The sequence below is a fragment of the Antedon mediterranea genome, chromosome 8 (assembly GCF_964355755.1).
Source record: "Antedon mediterranea chromosome 8, ecAntMedi1.1, whole genome shotgun sequence".
NCBI classification, from domain to species: domain Eukaryota; kingdom Metazoa; phylum Echinodermata; class Crinoidea; order Comatulida; family Antedonidae; genus Antedon; species Antedon mediterranea.
The window spans coordinates 28,402,060-28,425,224 of NC_092677.1; the positions used below are offsets into that span (position 1 = coordinate 28,402,060).

Sequence of the window (23,165 nt, forward strand, 5' to 3'; positions counted from 1 at the left end):
TACGTATACAATGTTATATTGACAATGGAATAACATTTACTAGGAATTTGATAGGCCTTTTACAGTTAGATGTATAAAGATAGATTTAACCGAAGTGAACATTTTGAAAAACTGTGTTTAGATGTTTGTTTAATTTTATTTAAAAGAAGAGTAATACTGTTGTGAATAAACTCGGGATAATGTTTTCCCATTTTGAAAATTGGTAGTAATATTGAGTATTTTAACAGCTAAAAATCATAATATGCGATTGGTTTTTCCGCTATATTTGCCATTCGTACTGCTTACTGTTTTCTATTGTATTATTATTATTTCGCTTTTATTACTGAAATTTTAAAGCATAGAGGAATTGCATGACCAAGCTAATTATAGAGAGTACGACCTATTCACTGTGTACTTTTTAGCCAACCCTATTCATTCCACAGTTCACTAACCAGTTATAGTATATTGGGTTGTATAATTCTATAGTCATTTTCCTGGTCACTGTGTAAAGAAATGCATACAATAAGATTAATAGGCCAATATTTACAAAGTATTGTGTTTCCGAAAATATATTCAATGCAAGTCAATCCCTGCATGCCATTCACTGCAAGACAATCCCTGCGTGCCACTTTGGTATTGTGATAACTTGAGTTTACTGGTGCTTTTTGGTTTAGAGACAAACTAAGATAGGTAGGTTGATTTATTATCATTATTATAAATATTATTATTTAAAATCATTTTGTGACCGTTAAAGCGTTTGTTTCTACTAGTTAAACATTTATATTTTATATACCAAGTCAATGTTTCCGAAAGAATTTGGGATTTCTGATAAAACTACACTCGTCTTCCTTTAATTACAGTTTTTGCTAGTTTCCACTCATAGAGATTTTTGTGTGTCTCTATAATAGATAAGGCTGTCATTCGGTCCATCATAGTTGTATAATAATAATAATAATAATACTTCTCCAAACAGTGGCAAACTTAGACCAGTCTTGAGATGTCATAGGCAGAATATGTATTGTCTGTATAGACCAGTCTTGAGATGTCATAGGCAGAATATGTATTGTCTGTATAGACTAGTCTTGAGATGTCACAGGCAGAATATGTATTGTCTGTATAATCAGTTGCTGCATAATACAAATCGTGTGACGTTTATTACTCTGTCTACATTGTTTACCACTCTATCTATTTTCTTTAGTGACAATGTTGAAGAAAAAGACAAAAAGTACCAAATCGCAAATCTGCAAAACACATAAAGGAATGGCTGTTACAAAATATTGCTTAACTTGTAAGGAAAAAGTTTGCAACGTGTGTACAACAGATGTGCACAACTTACATAATGTAACTAGTATGGAAGAAGCAGTGGATTTGAGAAGAAAATCAATGGTAGATACATTACAGCAATCTGTAGAGAATAAATCTCGTCTGAGCAACTCTAAATTGAAAAGTCAAAAGGCCATTGAGGATACTAATGAAGAGGAAGACACCGCTTTGCGTTCTGTTGAAGGCCATCGACAAACATTACAACATGCCATTGATGAACATTTCGACAGATTCATTAATGAAATAAAAGAGGCAAGAAAGGACAAAATTGACGCACTTAATAGCCACGTAGCAATGATAGTTGAGCGAGAGGAAAGCATCGAGGATTCGGAACTGGCGATTAAGAACTATTTGAAGCTGAAAGGTGAAGTAATGTTAGATCAACCGGAGGTAGAGTTAAGACTACAAGATATGATACGTTTGACGAATTCAGAAACAGTACCAACAATATGTAAAGTGCCTGTAACATTCATTGTTAACGAAGAGTGTATAAATCTTGTTAAATCGTTGACAATCGGTTTAGTTGTAACAGAAAGGAATTTTCTTGACATGAAGATACAGAAGAATAACCAGAAAGAACCAGTAGTGGGAGAACCAATTAGCGTCCTGCTCAACAGCCATCCCGACTTTGCTAAAATGCCGATCACCAATCATTTTCAACCAATATTGACTGATAAACGAGGTAATACTACCAAACTATCTATAGAAAACGACGTTGATGGAAAACGTGAGATAAAGTTCATTCCTGTCGCTGCAACAAATTATACTCTTAAATTACAATTGGGAAACGGTAATTTTAGTGGAAAAATCTTGGAAATAGATGTCCAACCACGCAATCGAATAGTTCTTGAAATTGGAGGAATGGCTGCCAACACTGCAGAGGTAAAGTTACATCGGCCAAATGATGTATGTATTGCATCCGATGGTGTATATGCAATTGCCGACCGGTTTAATAAAAGAATAATATTGTGCAACAAACTAGGACAACTGCAAAATGAGATCAAGTTATTAAAAGTGAATGAGGTCGAGTGGCGAATTTATCCCCATGGTGTCTGTGTGACTCAAGATGGCAGTATACTCATTGCCGACCCAGAAAACAAAGTTGTATTCTTATGTGATCCTAAGGGTAACCTACAAAATAGGTTTGGTACAGATATTTTACGATTTCCAACATCAGTTACTGTAGACATTGAAGGTCTCGTACATGTAATTGATAGTAAGCATAATGCATTGTTTACTTTTAGCAGAGAAGGAGAATTGCTGAGAAGGATTCCCAGTATTGAAGATGCTATCTTGACATTAACTAATCCACGTTATGTTTGTGCTTCAAAAACCGGTGAAGTGATTGTTGCAGATACTGGTAACGGCAGACTTCTTGTGCTCGACACGTCAGGAAAACCACTCAATTTCATCAAAATTGATAACAGTGGCAAAAGTGGTTTTCCAGTTGGAGTTACCGTTGACGATCAAGGTACACTATATGTTTCCGTATTTCAAGAAGGTGGAGATGATCACGCTATTCTGAAGTATAAGATGACGGGGACGTTGATTGGTAAGGTCGATACAGATGAGACAAATGTGTTTGCTCGCGGAATGTGTCTGGATACTTCATTTCCTTCCAATGTGTTGGTAATTGCAGATCACAGTACCAACAGTATTAAAGGATATTATGTTGAATAATTATGACATCATTCAAATCATGATCTGTGTTTTGCGCGCCAACCAGTCGATCTACTAAAGTTGAATGAACTACTGGGAAGCTTCCGATAATATAGCAGCTTATAGTAAAATGTAAACTAACTAAGAGTAACATTATAACATAACTGCAGATAACTTATTGAGAATAAAAACATTTATTGTTGAAAATAGAAAACTGATTTCCGATCATCAAGCTGGTAATTATTGCGTTTGTGACAATCGGTTTAGCAACATAGGCATTATTGGAGTTTAGTGCGTTTTATATTTAGTTTACCTCTAGGTACAGATTGTCATAAATTAATATTGTTAGGCTTACCACAATATTTTAGAGATTGTTTTTCTTTCTATTAGTATTAGCAACAGAAACAGAAAGACGCTCGAAATGTCATTGATATGAATCGATTAAAATGATATAGTTTATCGACAGGTTGTTAAAGAGTAAACAGAATATCATTTATTACTTAATGTTGGCTGCAATAAAGTCCACATTGTATAATGGCAAATTAAATTTGACTCGTGTTGGATTGTATCGGTATGCAGGAACTTTAATTATCCATGTCTTTTGACGACTCTCTGAATTCCATAACTGCTTTAAATATTATTTGTTTTTTCCATGCTTTTACGATAAAATAGATCTCGTCAACATAAACAGCACATGCAGTGAATCCAAACACCTGAAGAAAAACAAGAAAGCCAATTAGCTCATTAAAGGCCAGGTGCGGGCAAAAAATTTCTATTGATCATACATTCCAATAATTATCGATCTATAGTTTCCCCTATGTTTCATAATTTTTTGGATTTTATTTGTGTTACACGAGCTTGTTGAAAATAAGCCCTTTCTTATCAGTGGGGGGATAGTTCAAATTACACAGTAAAATCTCTATTCTTTTGTACACAAATTTTGTAAATAGAGAGGCATTTTAAAAAGCTATTAAAAATAAATGGTGTGGTAAAAAATGTTATCAGATGACTAAATATAGGTAATATAACTTGAATATTACATTTCTGATATTTTTATTCAACTTCAGATTTTTTATTTTCATGATATAGCAAAAATTATCCACCATATCCACCATCTTTTTTCACCGTCTAGGGAGTCACCAGACATGTTATTACATTAGGTTAACTACCTAACTACTGAAAAAAAGTCTTCCTGGTTTTTATAGAAGAATTTTGCCAAATTTTGTATTTGACCATATTAAGGAAAATTCATGTTTTTTCGTCTCGATTTCTGTTACAAATATTTGATTTATGTACAATTAACCAAATATTATATTTAAAATTCATGCCTGTACTTGAGCTTTAAAACACTATGATTGTTCGTGCTGCAGCGGCTTGTGGCAGCTATTAATTTGTGTTAAAATATACGTACGGTGCCAGCTACTAATGCTCCAACATTGTTTGTGTTCGCAGCAACATGCGATGTAGTTGATAGAAGGCTCACTGCAGCTATTACATTGAAGAACAATTCCTGTAAAAAGTCGTATATAACGGAAGCTGTTAATTTAGTGTCTTTCTGAGAAATCAGTTAGATCGACATCTTTTTATGGTTACATTTTAATTTATTTAATTATTAAATTAAATGCAAGTATTTTTTATAAATTGTTATCTTGTTCATTTATAATATAATTTTCTTATTTAAAAACAAAGAAAACAAAAGTAATGTTCATTTCTGCTATTCTTACCATTAAACTCCATGGAATGTCAAATCTTTTAACAAACATAGTTAAGTAAGCTATGACTAAAAATAAACTCAGGATACAGCATATCATGGCAGTTGTTATAAAATGCACATACGCCGATGATTCTGGATCTGTGTCTGTTGCTAGGATCACGCACATAAACCCAATGAAACAGCATAGCTATAACGAACACAGTACAGTTTTTACTATACACGAAATGAAAAAAATTAAACAGGGACAAAAAACAATATATAATTCAGACTCGATCCACATGGTAAGTTTGGTGCCTAATTGTTTCTAAAGTCAACGTGGTGTCACCCGACGCGGATACTTTTAATAGTAATGTATGAATTACTTTCTGTTTAATGTTATAACGTTAGTGTACAAAAACAAATACCGTACTGATTCTGTTGCTTTCAAAACTCCTGAAGCAGACGTTAGATACTTGGGTCCTACAGGTGGGTACTGTTCGGCCACTTCGCTGATGTTTACGAGTATTCTTTCTTGATCCATTTTAGTCTAATTTTCTTAACAAAACGAAGGTGGTGTGATTTGTTGTTTAGTTGACCAGATTGAAAGTCCAAAGTCCGACTGTGAGGCTCTTCAGTGACGATGTAGATTTTCAATGTGATTATTTTTTCATTAGTATCATTTCGAAACGAGTGACATGTTTAATCTATATGGCCCCACTACCTATATGGATTTAAGTGCGAAACTATTGTTGACCAACAGAATATATAAGTGATATCTACAATACAAGTTGATGACGTCGGCTGCACTCTCCCATAGGATTAATAATTATACAAAAAGGGTTGTTTATAGGCTCTAGCTCTTCGTAGCCTAAAAGTCGTTAGATTATTCATGTTGATAATTGAGAAAATGATATGATGACGATGTACAGTATGATGATAATGATGATGTATATTGATGATGTATATTGATGATGTATGGTGATGATGTATGATCTGTCAGTAGTAGTGGTATAAAGTAATACATTATTTACACCTTTGGCGCCTCATAATTGTTTTGCGGCGATCCTCTCGCCGTCGGCGGCAGCGCGGAGAGCGAGGCGACTCTAGAGTGTGGGCCGCCGCGGCCGGCAGTGAAAATTCGGAGATCAGCAGAGCGTGACGTGTAGAGTGGAAGCAGCAAAGATTGTACGCGGCGCTATATAATCTTTGGTCCGGTAGCAGAGTGGTGTTTTCCTCGGCGGCCAGCAGCTGTGTGATGTGGTGTTGAAAATTGAAATTTCGTTTCTATGAATATGATTTACTGTACAGCATGAAAGTACAAAATATCGTTGTTGTGTAATTAATACTAAAGTGCGTGATGGGGTTGTTATCATCAGTTTGGTATATCTGTCTGGGTTTAATAATTGTAAGCATTCTAAGCCCGATGACCGTGTATCGTCGGTCTCACATTGACAGTGCAGTTGCAGCATCTGATTTGCCTGTTGTGACTGCTAGGCCTAGGCCTAGTAGTGATGTAACGCAGTCAAGCAATACCGATTCTGGTGATTTGGTAACCACAAATAAAACTTTCCACAATCATAGGTAAGGTACAGAATTCCTAACTGGAAATAGCATATAGGCCTAGTAGGTAGATGTCCTGAAATCGAGGTTTTAGTTTTTGTGTTTGTTTACTTTGTATTGAATTGTATTGTACTTTAATTAAGTTTAAGTATTCAATAAGTAAGTAGTTTATTATATTAGTTAGTAATATAATATAGGCCTAGTGAAATATAGTCCATAATATAGACCTAGGCCTAGTAAGTATTTAGTTTTGTTTCAAATTGTTTTATTTTTTAATATTTTATGGTGGTGGGTATACAATATAATAAACAATTGTTTAACTAGATTTCGATCCAAGTCGGCCCTAAACCGTCTCGGCCAAAGTCAAGTCGGCCCCAAGTCAAGTCGGCCTCAAGTCAACTCGGCCTCAAGTCAACTCGGCCTCACGTCAACTCGGCCAAAAAAATAATCGGTCAACTCGGCCCCGTTAAAGTATGGAACGCAAAAAGTGCAAATGAAGGCGATTGATAAATAATATTTCTTCACAATTTTTTAACTATGAATAATTCTGACTTTTAATGAATATTATTATTTAGACAATAATATATTTAGCAAAAAAAATAGGAATGATTTCACCAACTTTCCTTTATTTACGTTTAATAAAATTTCAAATTGCACAATTGAAAACAATTCGTAGCGGAGCCTCCCCGCGCGTTTGGCAGCTTTTTCGATATCTACAACTGCTACGTGTTTTCGCTGACCGGGGGATTCCCCTTTTTTTTAAAACGCAAATCATGGACAAAAACGATGTACGATCATTTTTTCTGTGACCAAATGGTGGAACGTAGGCCTCCATTCGATTTACTAGAATGCGGTACCTGCACGTATTTTTGTAACACGCGGGTACTTCTATTCAGATCGGCAATGAGTTAATTTTTTTATATATTTAATTATATTATATTTTTTATTTCTTCATTTTTTTTAAAGCCTGGATGTAAGAATCATAATAATATTAAGCACTTTTTGCGTTCCATACTTTATTGTGGCCGAGTTGACCGATTATTTTTTGGCCGAGTTATGTGAGGCCGAGTTGACTTGGGGCCGAGTTGACGTGGGGCCGACTTGACTTTGGCCGAGACGGTTTGGGGCCGAATTGACCTGCACCCGTTTAACTAATGTGATTTTAAACGTTGCGTATGTATTTTTATATGCTTTTCATTATAATATTTAGCACTGAAACAATTATAAATCCATTGTTAAAAAAAAGTAAATCACCGACAACAGAAACTCCTGAGCGTGATAATCTCCTTCCGGCAGAAGGATCAGCCGATGAAGAAACATCTTCTAGTATGACAATATTCTTCATTCTTATTGTGGTTGGTAAGTGCAACAGCAGCTCATTGGTTTTAAACCTGTCATCATTGATTGTGTATTGTACATCATAAACCAACACTTTATAATTTTATAATAATTTTTTTACAGGTATATCAATATTTTGTGTACATTCTTTAATAAAGTACCAATTTCATTATTTACCTGAGAGTGTTGCTGTGATTTTACTAGGAGCAGTTATTGGCCTATTGCTTATGATTCTCAACAATAGGAATCTGACAGATTGGACAGTAAGTTTAATCAGACACACATTTCAATGAGCATGGTAACAGCTTTTACCACTAGTGGTATCTTTCAATGAGCATGGTAACAGCTTTTACTACTAGTGGTATCTTTCAATGAGCATGGTAACAGCTTTTACCACTAGTGGTATCTTTCAATGAGCATGGTAACAGCTTTTACTACTAGTGGTATCTTTCAATGAGCATGGTAACAGCTTTTACTACTAGTGGTATCTTTCAATGAGCATGGTAACAGCTTTTACCACTAGTGGTATCTTTCAATGAGCATGGTAACAGCTTTTACCACTAGTGGTATCTTTCAATGAGCATGGTAACAGCTTTTACTACTAGTGGTATCTTTCAATGAGCATGGTAACAGCTTTTACTACTAGTGGTATCTTTCAATGAGCATGGTAACAGCTTTTACTACTGGTATCTTTCAATGAGCTACTACTAGTGGTATCTTTCAATGAGCATGGTAACAGCTTTTACCACTAGTGGTATCTTTCAATGAGCATGGTAACAGCTTTTACCACTAGTGGTATCTTTCAATGAGCATGGTAACCGCTTTTACCACTAGTGGTATCTTTCAATGAGCATGGTAACCGCTTTTACCACTAGTGGTATTTTTCAATGAGCATGGTAACAGCTTTTACCACTAGTGGTATCTTTCAATGTACATTGTATGTTATTGTTCTTCCTATGCGACATGTGCACAGCACGTTAATTAATGTCTTAATTCATTATGTGATTCCAAATTCGTAAACAGAGGAATTTTAGTATAATTATTATTTAATGCTGCATGGTAGAAATCAATTTTGATTATTCATTTTAACAGAAAAAACTTGAATCTATTAATTGGGAACATAAAATTCAGTGAACCTAATGAAAAAAAGTCACGGTTTAAAAAAATATATGTGTATAGATTATTTACCAACGCGTGTTTTATTTTGACAGAAAGAAGAAACTTTGGATCCAACTACTTTCTTTTTGGTTGTTTTACCACCAATTATATTTGAATCTGGATATTCATTACATAAGGTAAATGGTGATTATTCTGAAAAACTAATTTCCAAGCACAGAAAACAAAGTATCATTATTTATAATTGTCTCCTGTCAAACCTAGAGATAGAAATTGAAACTCTAACCCTAATCTTTTTTAAATTTTGTGCTTTGAAAGACATTTTCTCAAAATGTGGTTGATAATAACAAGTAACTTTCAATATGATGGATAGTGACAATAAGTCTTATCATTTCATGTACAAAAAATTATCCCTGAGATACTTCATGATATTTTTCAGGGTAATTTCTTTCAAAACCTTGGATCAATCTTGGTATTTGCTGTTTTTGGAACATTCATTTCAGCAATGGTAATAGGTGGAGGAGTCTATCTTCTTGGACAGGTAAGTCAGTAGATTATATACATTGTTTACGAATAATCTCTTATACCAGTGTTATTGACAGTATTGTTAAACTACAATATTATTGAGGATAAAACAAACAAAAACATAATTTTATCAATAGGTTTGGATGTCACCTTATAATAAACTTTGTAATGGCAGGTTTTTATTTGTATTAGTAGTTTCTTGTAATTTTACCCATTGTTTAACTGGCTTTGATGTTACTGTACAAAATAAATATTGTATTTTAACTAATTAATCATAGTGTACTTGTTCATGAACCGTTTTACTGGGACTGAATTAAAGAATTAAATGTTTATAATAATTAATATAAAAATTTTGAGCAATAATATTTATTATTTAGGCTGGTGTTGCATATGAACTGAGTATGGTAGAAAGTCTTGCCTTTGGTTCCACCCAGTAGCTATCATTAGCTATATTCTCAGCACTTGATGCTGCTGAACCACTTCTTAATATTTATTATTTAGGCTGGTGTTGCATATGAACTGAGTATGGTAGAAAGTCTTGCCTTTGGTTCGTTAATATCAGCTGTAGACCCAGTAGCTATCATTAGCTATATTCTCAGCACTTAAAGCTGAACCACTTCTTACGCCCGTATTCTTAAACCGGACTTTAGTCGTAGTTCGAGCTAAAACTAAAAAAATGACGTCATTTTAATTCATAAACCGAACTTCAACTAAATCGCCGACTAATTCAGGCCAACCTCGACTAAATCGAGACGGATTTTGATCGATTTTTTTAGTCCTGGAGGGGGCAGGCTAAATGGTCGACTAAATGGTTTTTAAACGATGTTTATGAAAAACGTAACAGTCATTGAGTTGTTATATTGGCCAGATATTGAAGAATGAAATATCTATTTTTATATTAGCTTAATTAAATATACATTGGTATATGTTATAATAATGAAAATCATCTTTATTTACAACTGTATACAAATTACATAATTTTCTTCGCGCAAGTCCGACTTCAACTACGTCACGCCATAGCGACAATGGCAGATGCGGAAATTCACCACGCGATGGAATGTTTAGGGGGCCTAGCGCTTTCTTGTCACGCTATGAAGTGCGTGGTTCGTCGCGATCATACTTTGTTGGGGGCCTAGAAAATATAAAAGTTACCGTACCGCCATGGTTCCTAAATATATTTTGAAGATTTTGTTTGTTGTTAATCAAAATACTTCACTGTTAAATTAATACTGATCTTGTTCTAATAATTAACGATTAAAATTATTTTTCATGTATAGTCCTGATGCGTAAAAAGTGTTGTAAGAAAATGGAAAGTGATATCAATGCGCAAAATTTCGTCTGCTCCTCAAATACTCTCTTGTCATTGGCCAATGTATAGCCTTTTTAACCCAGACGTGTGCAACTCGACTAAAAGCTCGACTTCATTAAGTTGAACTGCAAACTTTGACTACTTCGTTTTTGAATCGAATTTGAAGTAATAGCTCAAACTACGACTTTTTCAAGTCGAACTTCGAACTACGACTAAAGTCCGGTTTAAGAATACGGGCGTTAATATTTATTATTTAGGCTGGTGTTGCATATGAACTGAGTATGGTAGAAAGTCTTGCCTTTGGTTCGTTAATATCAGCTGTAGACCCAGTAGCTACATTAGCTATATTCTCAGCACTTGATGCTGAACCACTTCTTAATATGATGGTATTTGGAGAAAGTATTCTGAATGATGCTGTATCCATTGTTATGAGCAAGTAAGTTGTTTCAATTGTTGTTTGTTGTTTACGTATAAAATAATGAAGTCTATAATTCCTATTTTCCAAGAGAGTTTCCCTGTAAACTGATGTTAGTTTTACTATTTAGTACTGTAATGATGCTAAATTCTCCAGAGATGGCTGATATAAGCTCCACACATGCTTTCTTCTCCGGTGTCATGTACTTTTTCTTCATGTTTATCACGTCTGCTTTTATTGGCATTGGTTTTGCTCTACTCAGTGCTCTTATATCCTTTACTGTATGTCATTCATAGTAGGCAATAATTCATGATTAGTAATAGGTTATACTGTTATCATAATTAGTTATCCGCTTGGTTACCAAGCGGATAACTCCTTGTTATTGTATGAGATCAACATTTTTTTTCTGTATTATTAGTTATCCGCTTAGTAGCGGATAACTCCTTGTAATCGTCCTGTTTCATCATATTTTTTTTTTTTTTTTTTTTCTGTATTATACTTCTTTCCTTCTGTCATTTTTGTGCGTCGCGTTTCTCTGAAACGTGTAAACAGAACAAATCGTAACTTTGTCAACATATCGACATTTACGTGAACTTGTGCACCTCCTATTTTTTAATGACGTCAGAGTTGCGCAACGTGACTTACGCGCGATTTTATGAATTTCAATGATTGATCATAGACTAAAAACCAAACATAACTTTGTTTTGACACTTTGTGAAAATTTAAGTTACATCAAGCGCAAACTTTCTATGGATTAAAAATAGCATCTTTCACAAGAAGTTACGCGCGCACGCGCGTTTAAAATTTTAGAGTGCGAAAAATCAACTTCTAATCAACTTTCTATGCGTTTCATGTCATTTTGAGCATGTCAAAAATTCCCACGCGCGCGAAACTTTTTACGCACGCGGTGCACACGTAGCGTTAAAAACATATTTTTTTCGCGTGATTTATGTTTTTTCAGCCTTTTATAGTAATGTTACCAACTTTTAAACAATTTCGACTTAAAATTACGTCATACGAGCACGTCGAATTAAATAATTTGCACGCGTTTCTGGTGAAAAAGTTCAAAAATTCGTCAAAATTATGCCTATTTTTAAACAGTCATAGATTCTAAACTACATGGAGAACTTTTTTTTAATTACATATTCTGGAAGTGGATGAGTTGTAGATATCGAATCATGCATTAATATGGCTAACCGGACATTGTAACGTCATCGTATGGCCACGCAAATATAAAATATAGGATTTTTGTCTCTTTCGTCATAGTTCATCACATTTAATAGAGCGCATCTCCACTTATTCGTTGTCCATTTTCACCCCGATTTTAATATATTCTAGGTCAATCAACTATCTTTTGCATGAATTAAAAATTTTTTAATTTTTTCAACGTCATCATGCCTAAAAATTTAAATTACGTTGGTCATTAATTTCATCTTTACAGTAAATTTTAATCTGTTATAGCTCGTAAGAATAAAATGTGATAATCACGATTAAAACGTTTTCAGGAAGCTATTGTATTGTAGATACAAAATCATGTGAAAATTGCTCCAATCGAATGTTGTGACGTCATCATATGGCCAGTTAAATACAAAAAGTCGTATTTTCATCTTTCGCGTTATATTTCATTACATTTAAAAGAGCGCGCATCAATATTTCACGTATTCAAATTTCTTCTACACGTTAATATGTTGTTGCTGAGATAATTTCATTCTGAAATTTCTACTTTTGCATTTCATTTTGAAACCGTCAAGATGTTAAAAATTACAATAAAATACGGGTCCCGTAATTTCACCTATTTTACACTGTTTGTGATATGTATACAGATTGTACTGTGTATACTATGTATATGACACAAAATAACAGAATTCAGAAATAACAACATATCATATTCTTCAGTTCAGGTCATAATGCCTTAATATTTTTCTGTGTGCAATATTCTAACGTATGACGTGCACATGGCGTTTGTCGAGCGGATAACTAACTCGTCATAGTAACGAGTTTCATGTCTAGTTAGTTATCCGCTTAGTAGCGGATAACTCCTTGTAATCGTCCTGTTTCATCATATTTTTTTTTTTTTTCTGTATTATACTTATTAGTTATCCGCTTAGTAGCGGATAACTCCTTGTAATCGTCCTGTTTCATCATCTTTTTTTTTTTTTTTTTCTGTATTATACTTCTTTCCTTCTGTCATTTTTGTGCGTCGCGTTTCTCTAAAACGTGTAAACAGAATATATCGTAACTTTGTCAACATATCGACATTTACGTGAACTTGTGCACCTCCTATTTTTGAATGACGTCAGAGTTGCGCAACGTGACTTACGCGCGATTTTATGAATTTCAATGATTGATCATAGACTAAAAACGAAACATAATTTTGTTTTGACACTTTGTGAAAATTTAAGTCACATCAAGCGCAAACTTCCTATGGATTAAAAATAGCATGTTTCACAAAAAGTTACGCGCGCACGCGCGTTTAGAATTTTAGAGTGCGAAAAATCAACTTCTAATCAACTTTCTATACGTTTCATGTCATTTTGAGCATGTCAAAAATTCCCACGCGCGCGAAAGTTTTTACGCACGCGGTGCACACTTAGAGTTAAAAACATATTTTTTTCGCGTGATTCATGTTTTTTCAGCCTTTTCTAGTAATGTTACCAAATTTTAAACAATTTCGACTTAAAATTACGTCATACGAGCACGTCGAATTAAATAATTTGCACGCGTTTTTGGTGAAGAAGTTCAAAAATTTGTCAAAATTATGCCTATTTTTAAACATTCATAGATTCCAAACTACATGGAGAACTTTTTTTTAATTAAATATTCTGGAAGATGATGAGTTGTAGATATCGGATCATACATTAATATGGCTAACCGGACATTGTGACGTCATCGTATGGCCACGCGAATATAAAATATAGGATTTTTGTCTCTTTCGTCATAGCTCATCACATTTAATAGAGCGCATCTCCACTTATTCGTTGTCCATTTTCACCCCGATTTTAATATATTCTAGGTCAATCAACTATCTTTTGCATGAATTAAAAAATTTTTAATTTTTTTAACGTCATCATGCCTAAAAATTTAAATTACGTTGGTCATTAATTTCATCTTTACAGTAAATTTTAATCTGTTATACCTCGTAAGAATAAAATGTGATAATCACGATTAAAACGTTTTCAGGAAGCTATTGTATTGTAGATACAAAATCATGTGTAAATTGTGCCAATCGAATGTGGTGACGTCATCATATGGCCAGTTAAATAAAAAAAGTCGTATTTTCATCTTTTGCATTATATTTCATTACATTTAAAAGAGCGCGCATCAATATTTCACGTATTCAAATTTCTTCTACACGTTAATATGTTGTTGCTGAGATAATTTCATTCAGAAATTTCTACTTTTGCATTTATTTTGAAACCGTCAAGATGTTAAAAATTACAATAAAAGACGGGTCCCGTAATTTTACCTATTTTACACTGTTTGTGATATGTATACAGATTGTACTGTGTATACTATATGACACAAAATAACAGAATTCAGAAATAACAACATATCATATTCTTCAGTTCAGGTCATAATGCCTTAATATTTTTCTGTGTGCAATATTCTAACGTATGACGTGCACGTGGCGTTTGTCGAGCGGATAACTAACTCGTCAAAGTGACGAGTTTCATGTCTAGTTTCCTTCCGTCATTTTTGTGCGTCGCGTTTCTCTAAAACGTGTAAACAGAACATATCGTAACTTTGTCAACATATCGACATTTACGTGAACTTGTGCACCTCCTATTTTTGAATGACGTCAGAGTTGCGCAACGTGACTTACGCGCGATTTTATGAATTTCAATGATTGATCATAGACTGAAAACCAAACATAATTTTGTTTTGACACTTTGTGAAAATTTAAGTCACATCAAGCGCAAACTTTCTATGGATTAAAAATAGCATCTTTCACAAAAAGTTACGCGCGCACGCGCGTTTAAAATTTTAGAGTGCGAAAAATCAACTTCTAATCAACTTTCTATGCGTTTCATGTCATTTTGAGCATGTCAAAAATTCCCACGCGCGCGAAACTTTTTACGCACGCGGTGCACACGTAGCGTTAAAAACATGCTTTTTTCGCGTGATTTATGTTTTTTCAGCCTTTTATAGTAATGTTACCAACTTTTAAACAATTTCGACTTAAAATTACGTCATACGAGCACGTCGAATTAAATAATTTGCACGCGTTTCTGATGAAAAAGTTTAAAAATTCGTCAAAATTATGCCTATTTTTAAACAGTCATAGATTCTAAACTACATGGAGAACTTTTTTTTAATTACATATTCTGGAAGTTGATGAGTTGTAGATATCGAATCATGCATTAATATGGCTAACCGGACATTGTGACGTCATCGTATGGCCACGCGAATATAAAATATAGGATTTTTGTCTCTTTCGTCATAGCTCATCACATTTAATAGAGCGCATCTCCACTTATTCGTAGTCGATTTTCATCCCGATTTTAATATATTCTAGGTCAATCAACTATCTTTTGCATGAATTAAAAAATTTTTAATTTTTTTAACGTCATCATGCCTAAAAATTTAAATTACGTTGGTCATTAATTTCATCTTTACAGTAAATTTTAATCTGTTATAGCTCGTAAGAATAAAATGTGATAATCACGATTAAAACGTTTTCAGGAAGCTATTGTATTGTAGATACAAAATCATGTGAAAATTGTGCCAATCGAATGTTGTGACGTCATCATATGGCCAGTTAAATACAAAAAGTCGTATTTTCATCTTTCGCGTTATATTTCATTACATTTAAAAGAACGCGCATCAATATTTCACGTATTCAAATTTCTACTACACGTTAATATGTTGTTGCTGAGATAATTTCATTCTGAAATTTCTACTTTTGCATTTCATTTTGAAACCGTCAAGATGTTAAAAATTACAATAAAATACGGGTCCCGTAATTTCACCTATTTTACACTGTTTGTGATATGTATACAGATTGTACCGTGTATACTATGTATATGACACAAAATAACAGAATTCAGAAATAACAACATATCATATTCTTCAGTTCAGGTCATAATGCCTTAATATTGTTCTGTGTGCAATATTCTAACGTATGACGTGCACGTGGCGTTTGTCGAGCGGATAACTAACTCGTCAAAGTGACGAGTTTCATGTCTAGTTCTTCTTTCCTTCCTTCCTTTTTGTGAGTCGCGTTTCTCTAAAATGTGTAAACATAACATTTCATAACTTTGACAACATATGGGCATTTACGTGAAGTTGTGCACCTCCTATTTTTGAATGACGTCATAGTTGCGCAACGTGACTTACGCGCAATTTTATGAATTTCAATGATTGATCATAGATTAAAAACCAAAAGTCATTTAGTATTGACACTTTGACAAAATTTAAGTCATATCAGGGGCAAACTTTCTACGGATTAAAAATGGCATGTTTCACAAGAAGTTACGCGCGCACGCGCATTTAAAATTTCAAAATGCGCAAAATTAATTTCTAATCAACTTTTTACGCGTTTCATGTCATTTTGAGCATGTCAAAAATTCCCACGGGCGCGCAATTTTTTACGCACGCGGTGCGCACGTAGCGATAAAAACATATTTTTTTCTCTTGAATTATATTTTTCAAGCCTTTCCTAGTAATTTTGAAAACAATTTAGACCTTTTCCAGTTTAAATAACGCCATACGAACACGTTGAATTAGACAATTTGTGCGCGTTTTTTATGAAAAAGCTTAAAAAATCATCAAAATAATGTCTTTTTTTAAACAGTCATAGTTTCTAAAGTAAACCGTGAACCGTTTATTTTTATTACAAAATCTAGAAGTTGATGAGTTGCAGATATCGGATCATGCATCGATAAGGCTAAAAAAACATTGTGACGTAATCGTATGGCCACACGAATGTAAAATATAGGATTTTTGTCTGTTTCGTTATTGCTCATCACATTCAATGGAGCGCATCACGCTTATCTGTATTCCTTTTTCTCCTATATTTATATATTGTCTAGGTCAATCAACTTTCTTTAGCATGAGATAAAAATATTTAAATTTTTATAACGTCATCATGCCTAAAAATTTTAATTACTTGGGTCATTAATTTCATCTTTACAGTAAATTTTAATCTGTATTGGCTCGTAAGAATAAAATGTGATAATCACGATTAAAACGTTTTCTGGAAGCTATAGGATTGTAGATACGAATTCATGTAAACATTTTGCCAATCGGATGTTGTGACGTCATCATATTGCCAGTTGAATAAAAAAAGTCATATTTTCATATTTTGCGTAATAGTTCATCACATTTAAATGTGCGCGCACCAACATTTTACGTATTCAAATTTCTTCTACACGTTAATATGTTGTTGCTAAGATAATTTTCTTCAGAAATTGCTATCGTTGTGTTGTTTTTTTTATGACGTCATCATGTTAAATATTTGAATTAAAGGCAGGTCCCATAATTCAGTTAATATGTCATATAATATACAGTAGTACAATGTACACCAGCATAGTCTCTGATGTGAGCAAATTGTTGTTTGCCGCCCTCTGTATCATGTAGAATTAATGTCTCCTTTTATACACAGTGTACTGTATAATTATAATACAAGGCGAAAATACAGGACCACCTCTTATTATAGTTTTTAACGTATGACGTGCACGTGGCATCTGTCGTGCGGATAACTAACTCGTCAAAGTGACGAGTTTCATGTCTAGTTATTAATTGTTATGTGCTTGTTAAGCCTTTATATTTAGCCTCCCTTTTTTCTGTTCTATTATAATTCTATTATAGAAAAGTGTCTTTTGTGAGAATAATGAATTGCCAATAGGCTTGTTACTAATAATAGTCTAGTATAATAATTGTTAAACACTCTCACTTTGACTCTCACTCAGGAGAGACTGCAGAGAAAGAACCAGGAGATAGACAATAAATACCAGATCACTTATGATTGTCTAATGTTATTATTAATACTAATAGTCAGAGTACAATTAACATCTAATCATAACATAAACACTTTTAATGTACTAACACCCTGTCTCAAGGGAAAAGGAGATTTTTAAGATGTTTGCTTCCTTACATTAAGTACATTTTAAAGCATTTTGACTTGAGGAAGACACCGTCCCTTGAATTGGGTATGCTTTTGATTTTTTCTTATTTACCGTATGGATTTGCAGAAGGAGTCAAATTATCTGGTAAGTATACTTATATTACATAGTCTATATAAATACGCGAACGTGATTGGTTGAAACTGCATCACATGACTACCGCTGCGAGGATCGTAAATCATATCCTCGAGAACGATGATATTGACTGAGTAATTTTCGCGTAATTATCGTGTCCCTGTCATTAACCATTTCAATTCTTGAGTACGATGATATGGACTGTGTAATGTTCGTGTGGCAACACTCGCGTTTGCCGATAAAATAAACAAAAGTCATCTACTGGGTCTTGAACTTGCGATGAAATTGTCACTACATCACAAGACAACGCTTCATGCGCTGCGCCACGGAACTTGCTTGAAGAAAGTAATCATCTAAACTATTTAAACTATGCATACATAGCGCCCTCATTTATTTTTAGTCCTCCCTAGATAGGATGAAAGACCGTTTGTGATTGGTTAATACTCACAGTAGTAACCGGTACGCGCGCGACGCACTGAACATCCGGTGATTCGGCTCGAAGAAGACGAATTATTATTTATTCGGCCTAGGCCTACCTGATAATATTATTATTATTAATGTAGGCTTATTGATGGAAATTCTTCTGTTATTATTTAAACGACCTAGGCTAGTGAATATTTTATTGTCAAGGAATCATTAATTAGTAATTATCTGTATATTATTCTTCGCAAGGTACGGTGTCTAGACAGCTTGTTTACATACACTACAAAAAGGAGGCCTAGCCTAGCTACCCGACCCAGCAGATATTCTACTTAGCCTAGTACTTGTTGTTGGCTATGTAATATAACAGATATCGCCTTTTATATCGGTAAAATATAAGATTTAACAACCCCTCAGGATAATATTATGTTCTCGGGGAATTATATATTTACCTCAGCTGCTCTTCGGTAAATATATATTCCCTCGAACATAATATCATTCCTTTGGGGATGTCAAATCTTATATTTAACCTCTAAGCAGGCAATATCTGTATAATATACTACCTGCACTGTATAGAAGGTACTAAATAAGCACACCAACTATAAACTTCAGGTCTCTTTATGTGAATGGAAATCACAGCAATCACTATAACTTATATCAGTAAGTTTTCAGCTGATTGAGTTGGGAGGGTTGTCCAATCCTAACTATGTATGTAGACTCTGGCGTTGTCACTAACAGTGTGGTGTAGTAACTTGAGCTGACAGGCTTTGTTGAAGATTGATGATTTCTTTATATTTGTAGGAATAATGTCAATTTTATTTGCTGGTATTACCATGTCCCATTACACCCACTACAATCTGTCTCCTATCACCCAAATAACGGTGCAGCATACATTCAGAACCATGGCATTTATTGGTGGTAAGTTTAACACTGTTATATTTGTGTAATCAAACAATCTAAGCATCATCAATTGTTATAATATGTGTCACTTATCTTATTACTGTAGAAACTTGCGTATTTGCATACCTTGGCCTTGCAATATTCAGTTTCAACCACCGGTTTGAAGCGGCACTTGTTATTTGGAGTATAGTAAGTTTATTATTCATTTATGAAGTAATGCCGGTATCAAATAAAATATATATAAACAAATTACTAACAAATTGCTTTTACTTTTGTTTTTAGTTTTTGTGTTTGATTGCTAGAGCGTTGAACATTTTTCCTTTGTCGTTTCTTGTCAATTTCTTCAGAGAACATAAAATTAATCACAAAATGCAGTTTATAATGTGGTTTAGTGGTAAGGCATCTTTTGATATAATTCATAATATTCATAATATTCATAATATTCATTTTCATTTGCTCCTTCCCTTGCAACTATATGCATATTACTATCTCAGGTGGCTTATTATAATATTTATATAGTTTTACTATTTAGTTATCCGCAACGAAGTTGCAGGATAACTCCTTGTAATTGTACGAAATCATCATCATCATCTTTTTTTTCTTTTTCTTCTTTCTTTCTGTAATTTTGTGTCACGTGTATCTATAAAACTTGCAAACATAAAATTTTGTAACTTTCTCAACATATCGTTATTTTGAGCATGTCAAAAATTCCCATGTGGGCGCACATTTTTACGAGTGCGGTGCGCAGGTAGCGTTAAAAACATCATTTTTCCGAGTGATTTCTGTTTTTCCAGCCCTTTCCAGTAATTTTACCAACTTTTAAACAATTTTCGACTTAAAATGATGTCATACAAGCACATAGAATTGGACAATTTGAGTGCGTTTTTGATGAAAAATTTGTCAAAATTATGCCTTTTTTTAAACAGTCATAGTTTCTAAACTAAACGGTGAAAGTTATTTTTATTTCATATTCTGGAAGTTGATGAGTTGTAGATATCCGATCATGCATTAATATGGCTAACTGTACATTGTGACGTCATCGTATGGCCACGCGAATATAAAATGTAGAGTGCATCTCCACTTATCCTTTTTCCATTTTCACCCCGATTTTGATATTGTCTAGGTCAATCAACTGTCTTTCGCATGAGTTAAAAATATTTTAATTTTTATGACGTCATCATCTCTAAAAATGTAAATAACGTGGGTCACTTATTTTCATCTTTACAGTAAATTTCAATCTGTTATAGCTCATCAGAATAAAAAGTGATAATCATGATTAAAACGTTTTCTGGAAGCTATTGGATTGTAGATACGAATTCATGTGAACATTTTGCCAATCCGATGTTTTGGCCTCATCATATGGCCAGTTGAATAAAAAACGTATTTTCACCTTTTGCGTCATAGTTCATCACATTTAAACGAGCACGCATCTATATTTTAAGTATTAAAATTTCTTCTACACGTTGTTTGTTGTTCCTGAAATAATTTCCATCCGAAATTGCTATCTTAGTGTTTCATTTTGATACCGTCGTCGTGAATAAACGGCGTGTCCCGTAATTTCACCTATTCTACACTGTATGTAATATGTATACAGATTATACTGTTTATACTGTATATACTATATGACACAAAATTGACAGAATTCAGCAATAACAACATATCATATTCTTCAGTTCAGGTCATAATGCCATAATCTTTTTCTGTGTGCAAAATTCCAACGTATGACGTGCACGCGGCGTTTGTTTTGCAGATAACTAACTCGTCAAAGTGACGAGTTTAAATCTAGTGTATTAAGAAGTGTACTCTTACATTGATATGAAAGCCAGAAGAAAATGTTTTCACTACTGTTACATTATTGACCTATCTGTTTGTGTTTGGTAGGTTTGAGAGGTGCTATTGCTTATGCTTTAAGTCTTCACTTGGAGTTTGCTGATGATACCCACCATGTTATTGTCACTACAACACTGGTTATTGTATTGTTTACTGTTGTAATCTTAGGAGGTTCCACTATGCCATTACTAAAGGTAAGAGTATAGAAAAATATTACTGCATAAGCTGCTGCTTTGTAACCATTACTTAAGGTAAGAGTATAGACATATATTACTGCATAAGCTGCTGCTTTGTAACCAATCAAATACTTCATCATGGTGACATAGTTTAAATGTGAATTAGTAGAACCTAACCCAATACATTTTTTCTACAGTTGTTAGAATCAAACGAAAGTAAAAAACACAAGAAACATGTCAAGTTCAGCAAAACTGAAGAAATGGTGATGATTTCTCTTTTTTTTAAATATAAATAGTTTATGCTTTAAATATCTATCTATGTTGATATATGTGGAGCATTGACTATCCAAAGCAAGTAAATTCCTAGTTTTTATATTAATCTGTTATTCTATCAGGGCAGTGCTGTAGATGCTGATCATCTGTCAGAGTTAACAGAAGAAGAGTATGAAGTGAACTATGTGAAACCAAACCAACAAGGATTTGTAAGATGGGACACAAAATATTTCATCCCATTTTTTACAAGGAGATTTACACATGAGGTACTTGATATTGTTGTTTTACAACCACACAATCCAGTCTAGTCTAAGGGCCAGGCTTCAATTTTTATCAAAATAATAGGAAAAGTTTCAGTTTCAGTTTATTTTCCATTTCAATTTATGAACATAAGATAAACAACTTATAAGTATTCTATGGCTGTACACTGTTCAATTTTGTGGGTATGATGTCCGTAGCCTTGGTCTAATGTGTTGCTGGTGATAAAACCTTTTTGCTTTAAGTTCCACAACAATTTTACATTTTTAGCTTATAAAAATTGATCAAGTTGAATGTAGTTTGTATAGCCTAAACTAAACTGGAAATTGGAATAAGTTTGTAATTATTTTTGATCGCCAGGAACTCCACAATGGTCAAATGGAGATGAAACGACTGACAAACAGATGGTATTCTCAGCTTCAAGGTCGTACATCAGAAACAGATGAAGAAGAGTTATAACATCATTGGTTATTTTATGTGATCTGAAGCACATTGGTAGTTGAATAGTGCAGCACTGATATTTGATACAGTAAAAATAATGCTAGGGTAGTTTTGTTAATGCCCTTTACTATATAACACTCCAGATGTTTCTCTTTCTTGACTCTGACAAGTTTTATATACTGTATTATTCATTTCATATACTGTACAACGTATAGTCATCTTGAGGTATGTGGATACTAACATTTATACAATACTATAAAGTATAGTGTGATAACCTTAATATGTATGGACATGAAAGCATTCCGTTAGGGTGTTATTGATGCCTTGTAATAGTTTGGTGCTGTATTTGTATGTGAAAGTCGTATAGGTAAAGGGATTATAGTGGAATTATGGTAGATGGTTATTAAGGGGATTAGTGTAAATTAAGGGATTTTTAGAAACAAATTCTTTGTTTTGATAAGTAGACATAAAGAGGCTAGGCCCGAATTAGTTATTGTGGACAGTAATTTATATTATTACTAAAAGGCTAACAAATTATTTATTTTGATACATTTTATTTATACTGGGTGCAATAAATTATTTCACATTCAAAGTACAGTAGTAGAGTATAGTATTGTTATCTCAAAGTATTTTATCATTACATTGTGTTTGATGCGTTAGTTGCATCCTTTTGACGTGTGAAATACTGTAGTTTCATAAGCCTATTGAATACTTTCAAAGAATAAAATGGAATAATTCCAAATTCAGGTAT

General features: G+C 33.6%; 2 protein-coding genes across 2 annotated transcripts; both read left to right on the top strand.

The window, feature by feature from the left end:
• Window positions 1-618: 618 nt before the first annotated feature.
• Window positions 619-3,204, top strand: LOC140056837 (uncharacterized). The gene is made up of 2 exons (XM_072102334.1): window positions 619-669; window positions 1,178-3,204. Exon 2 carries the CDS (start codon window positions 1,183-1,185, stop codon window positions 2,980-2,982), a length of 1,800 nt encoding a protein of 599 aa, XP_071958435.1. The 5' UTR covers window positions 619-669; window positions 1,178-1,182; the 3' UTR covers window positions 2,983-3,204.
• Window positions 3,205-5,884: 2,680 nt separating this feature from the next.
• On the top strand, window positions 5,885-23,164 carry LOC140057471 (sodium/hydrogen exchanger 8-like). Its single transcript, XM_072103145.1, has 15 exons — window positions 5,885-6,235; window positions 7,425-7,573; window positions 7,676-7,815; window positions 8,764-8,847; window positions 9,108-9,209; window positions 10,760-10,938; window positions 11,048-11,186; window positions 18,023-18,128; window positions 19,338-19,454; window positions 19,543-19,625; window positions 19,719-19,830; window positions 21,318-21,460; window positions 21,640-21,705; window positions 21,838-21,981; window positions 22,334-23,164. The coding sequence occupies exons 1-15, from the start codon at window positions 6,012-6,014 to the stop codon at window positions 22,430-22,432; spliced, it is 1,887 nt and encodes a 628-aa protein (XP_071959246.1). The 5' UTR covers window positions 5,885-6,011; the 3' UTR covers window positions 22,433-23,164.
• Window position 23,165: the final 1 nt, after the last annotated feature.

What these genes read in the sequence shown, in the direction of transcription:
- LOC140056837 (XM_072102334.1), top strand. Translation starts at nt 1,183, where the DNA reads ATGTTGAAGAAAAAGACAAAAAGTACCAAATCGCAAATCTGCAAAACA.
- LOC140057471 (XM_072103145.1), top strand. Translation starts at nt 6,012, where the DNA reads ATGGGGTTGTTATCATCAGTTTGGTATATCTGTCTGGGTTTAATAATT. An exon ending in TTGCTCTACTCAGTGCTCTT is followed by an intron (nt 11,187 to 18,022) that starts ATATCCTTTACT and finishes TACATTAAGTAC; the next exon opens with ATTTTAAAGCATTTTGACTT. An exon ending in AACCATGGCATTTATTGGTG is followed by an intron (nt 19,455 to 19,542) that starts GTAAGTTTAACA and finishes TTATTACTGTAG; the next exon opens with AAACTTGCGTATTTGCATAC.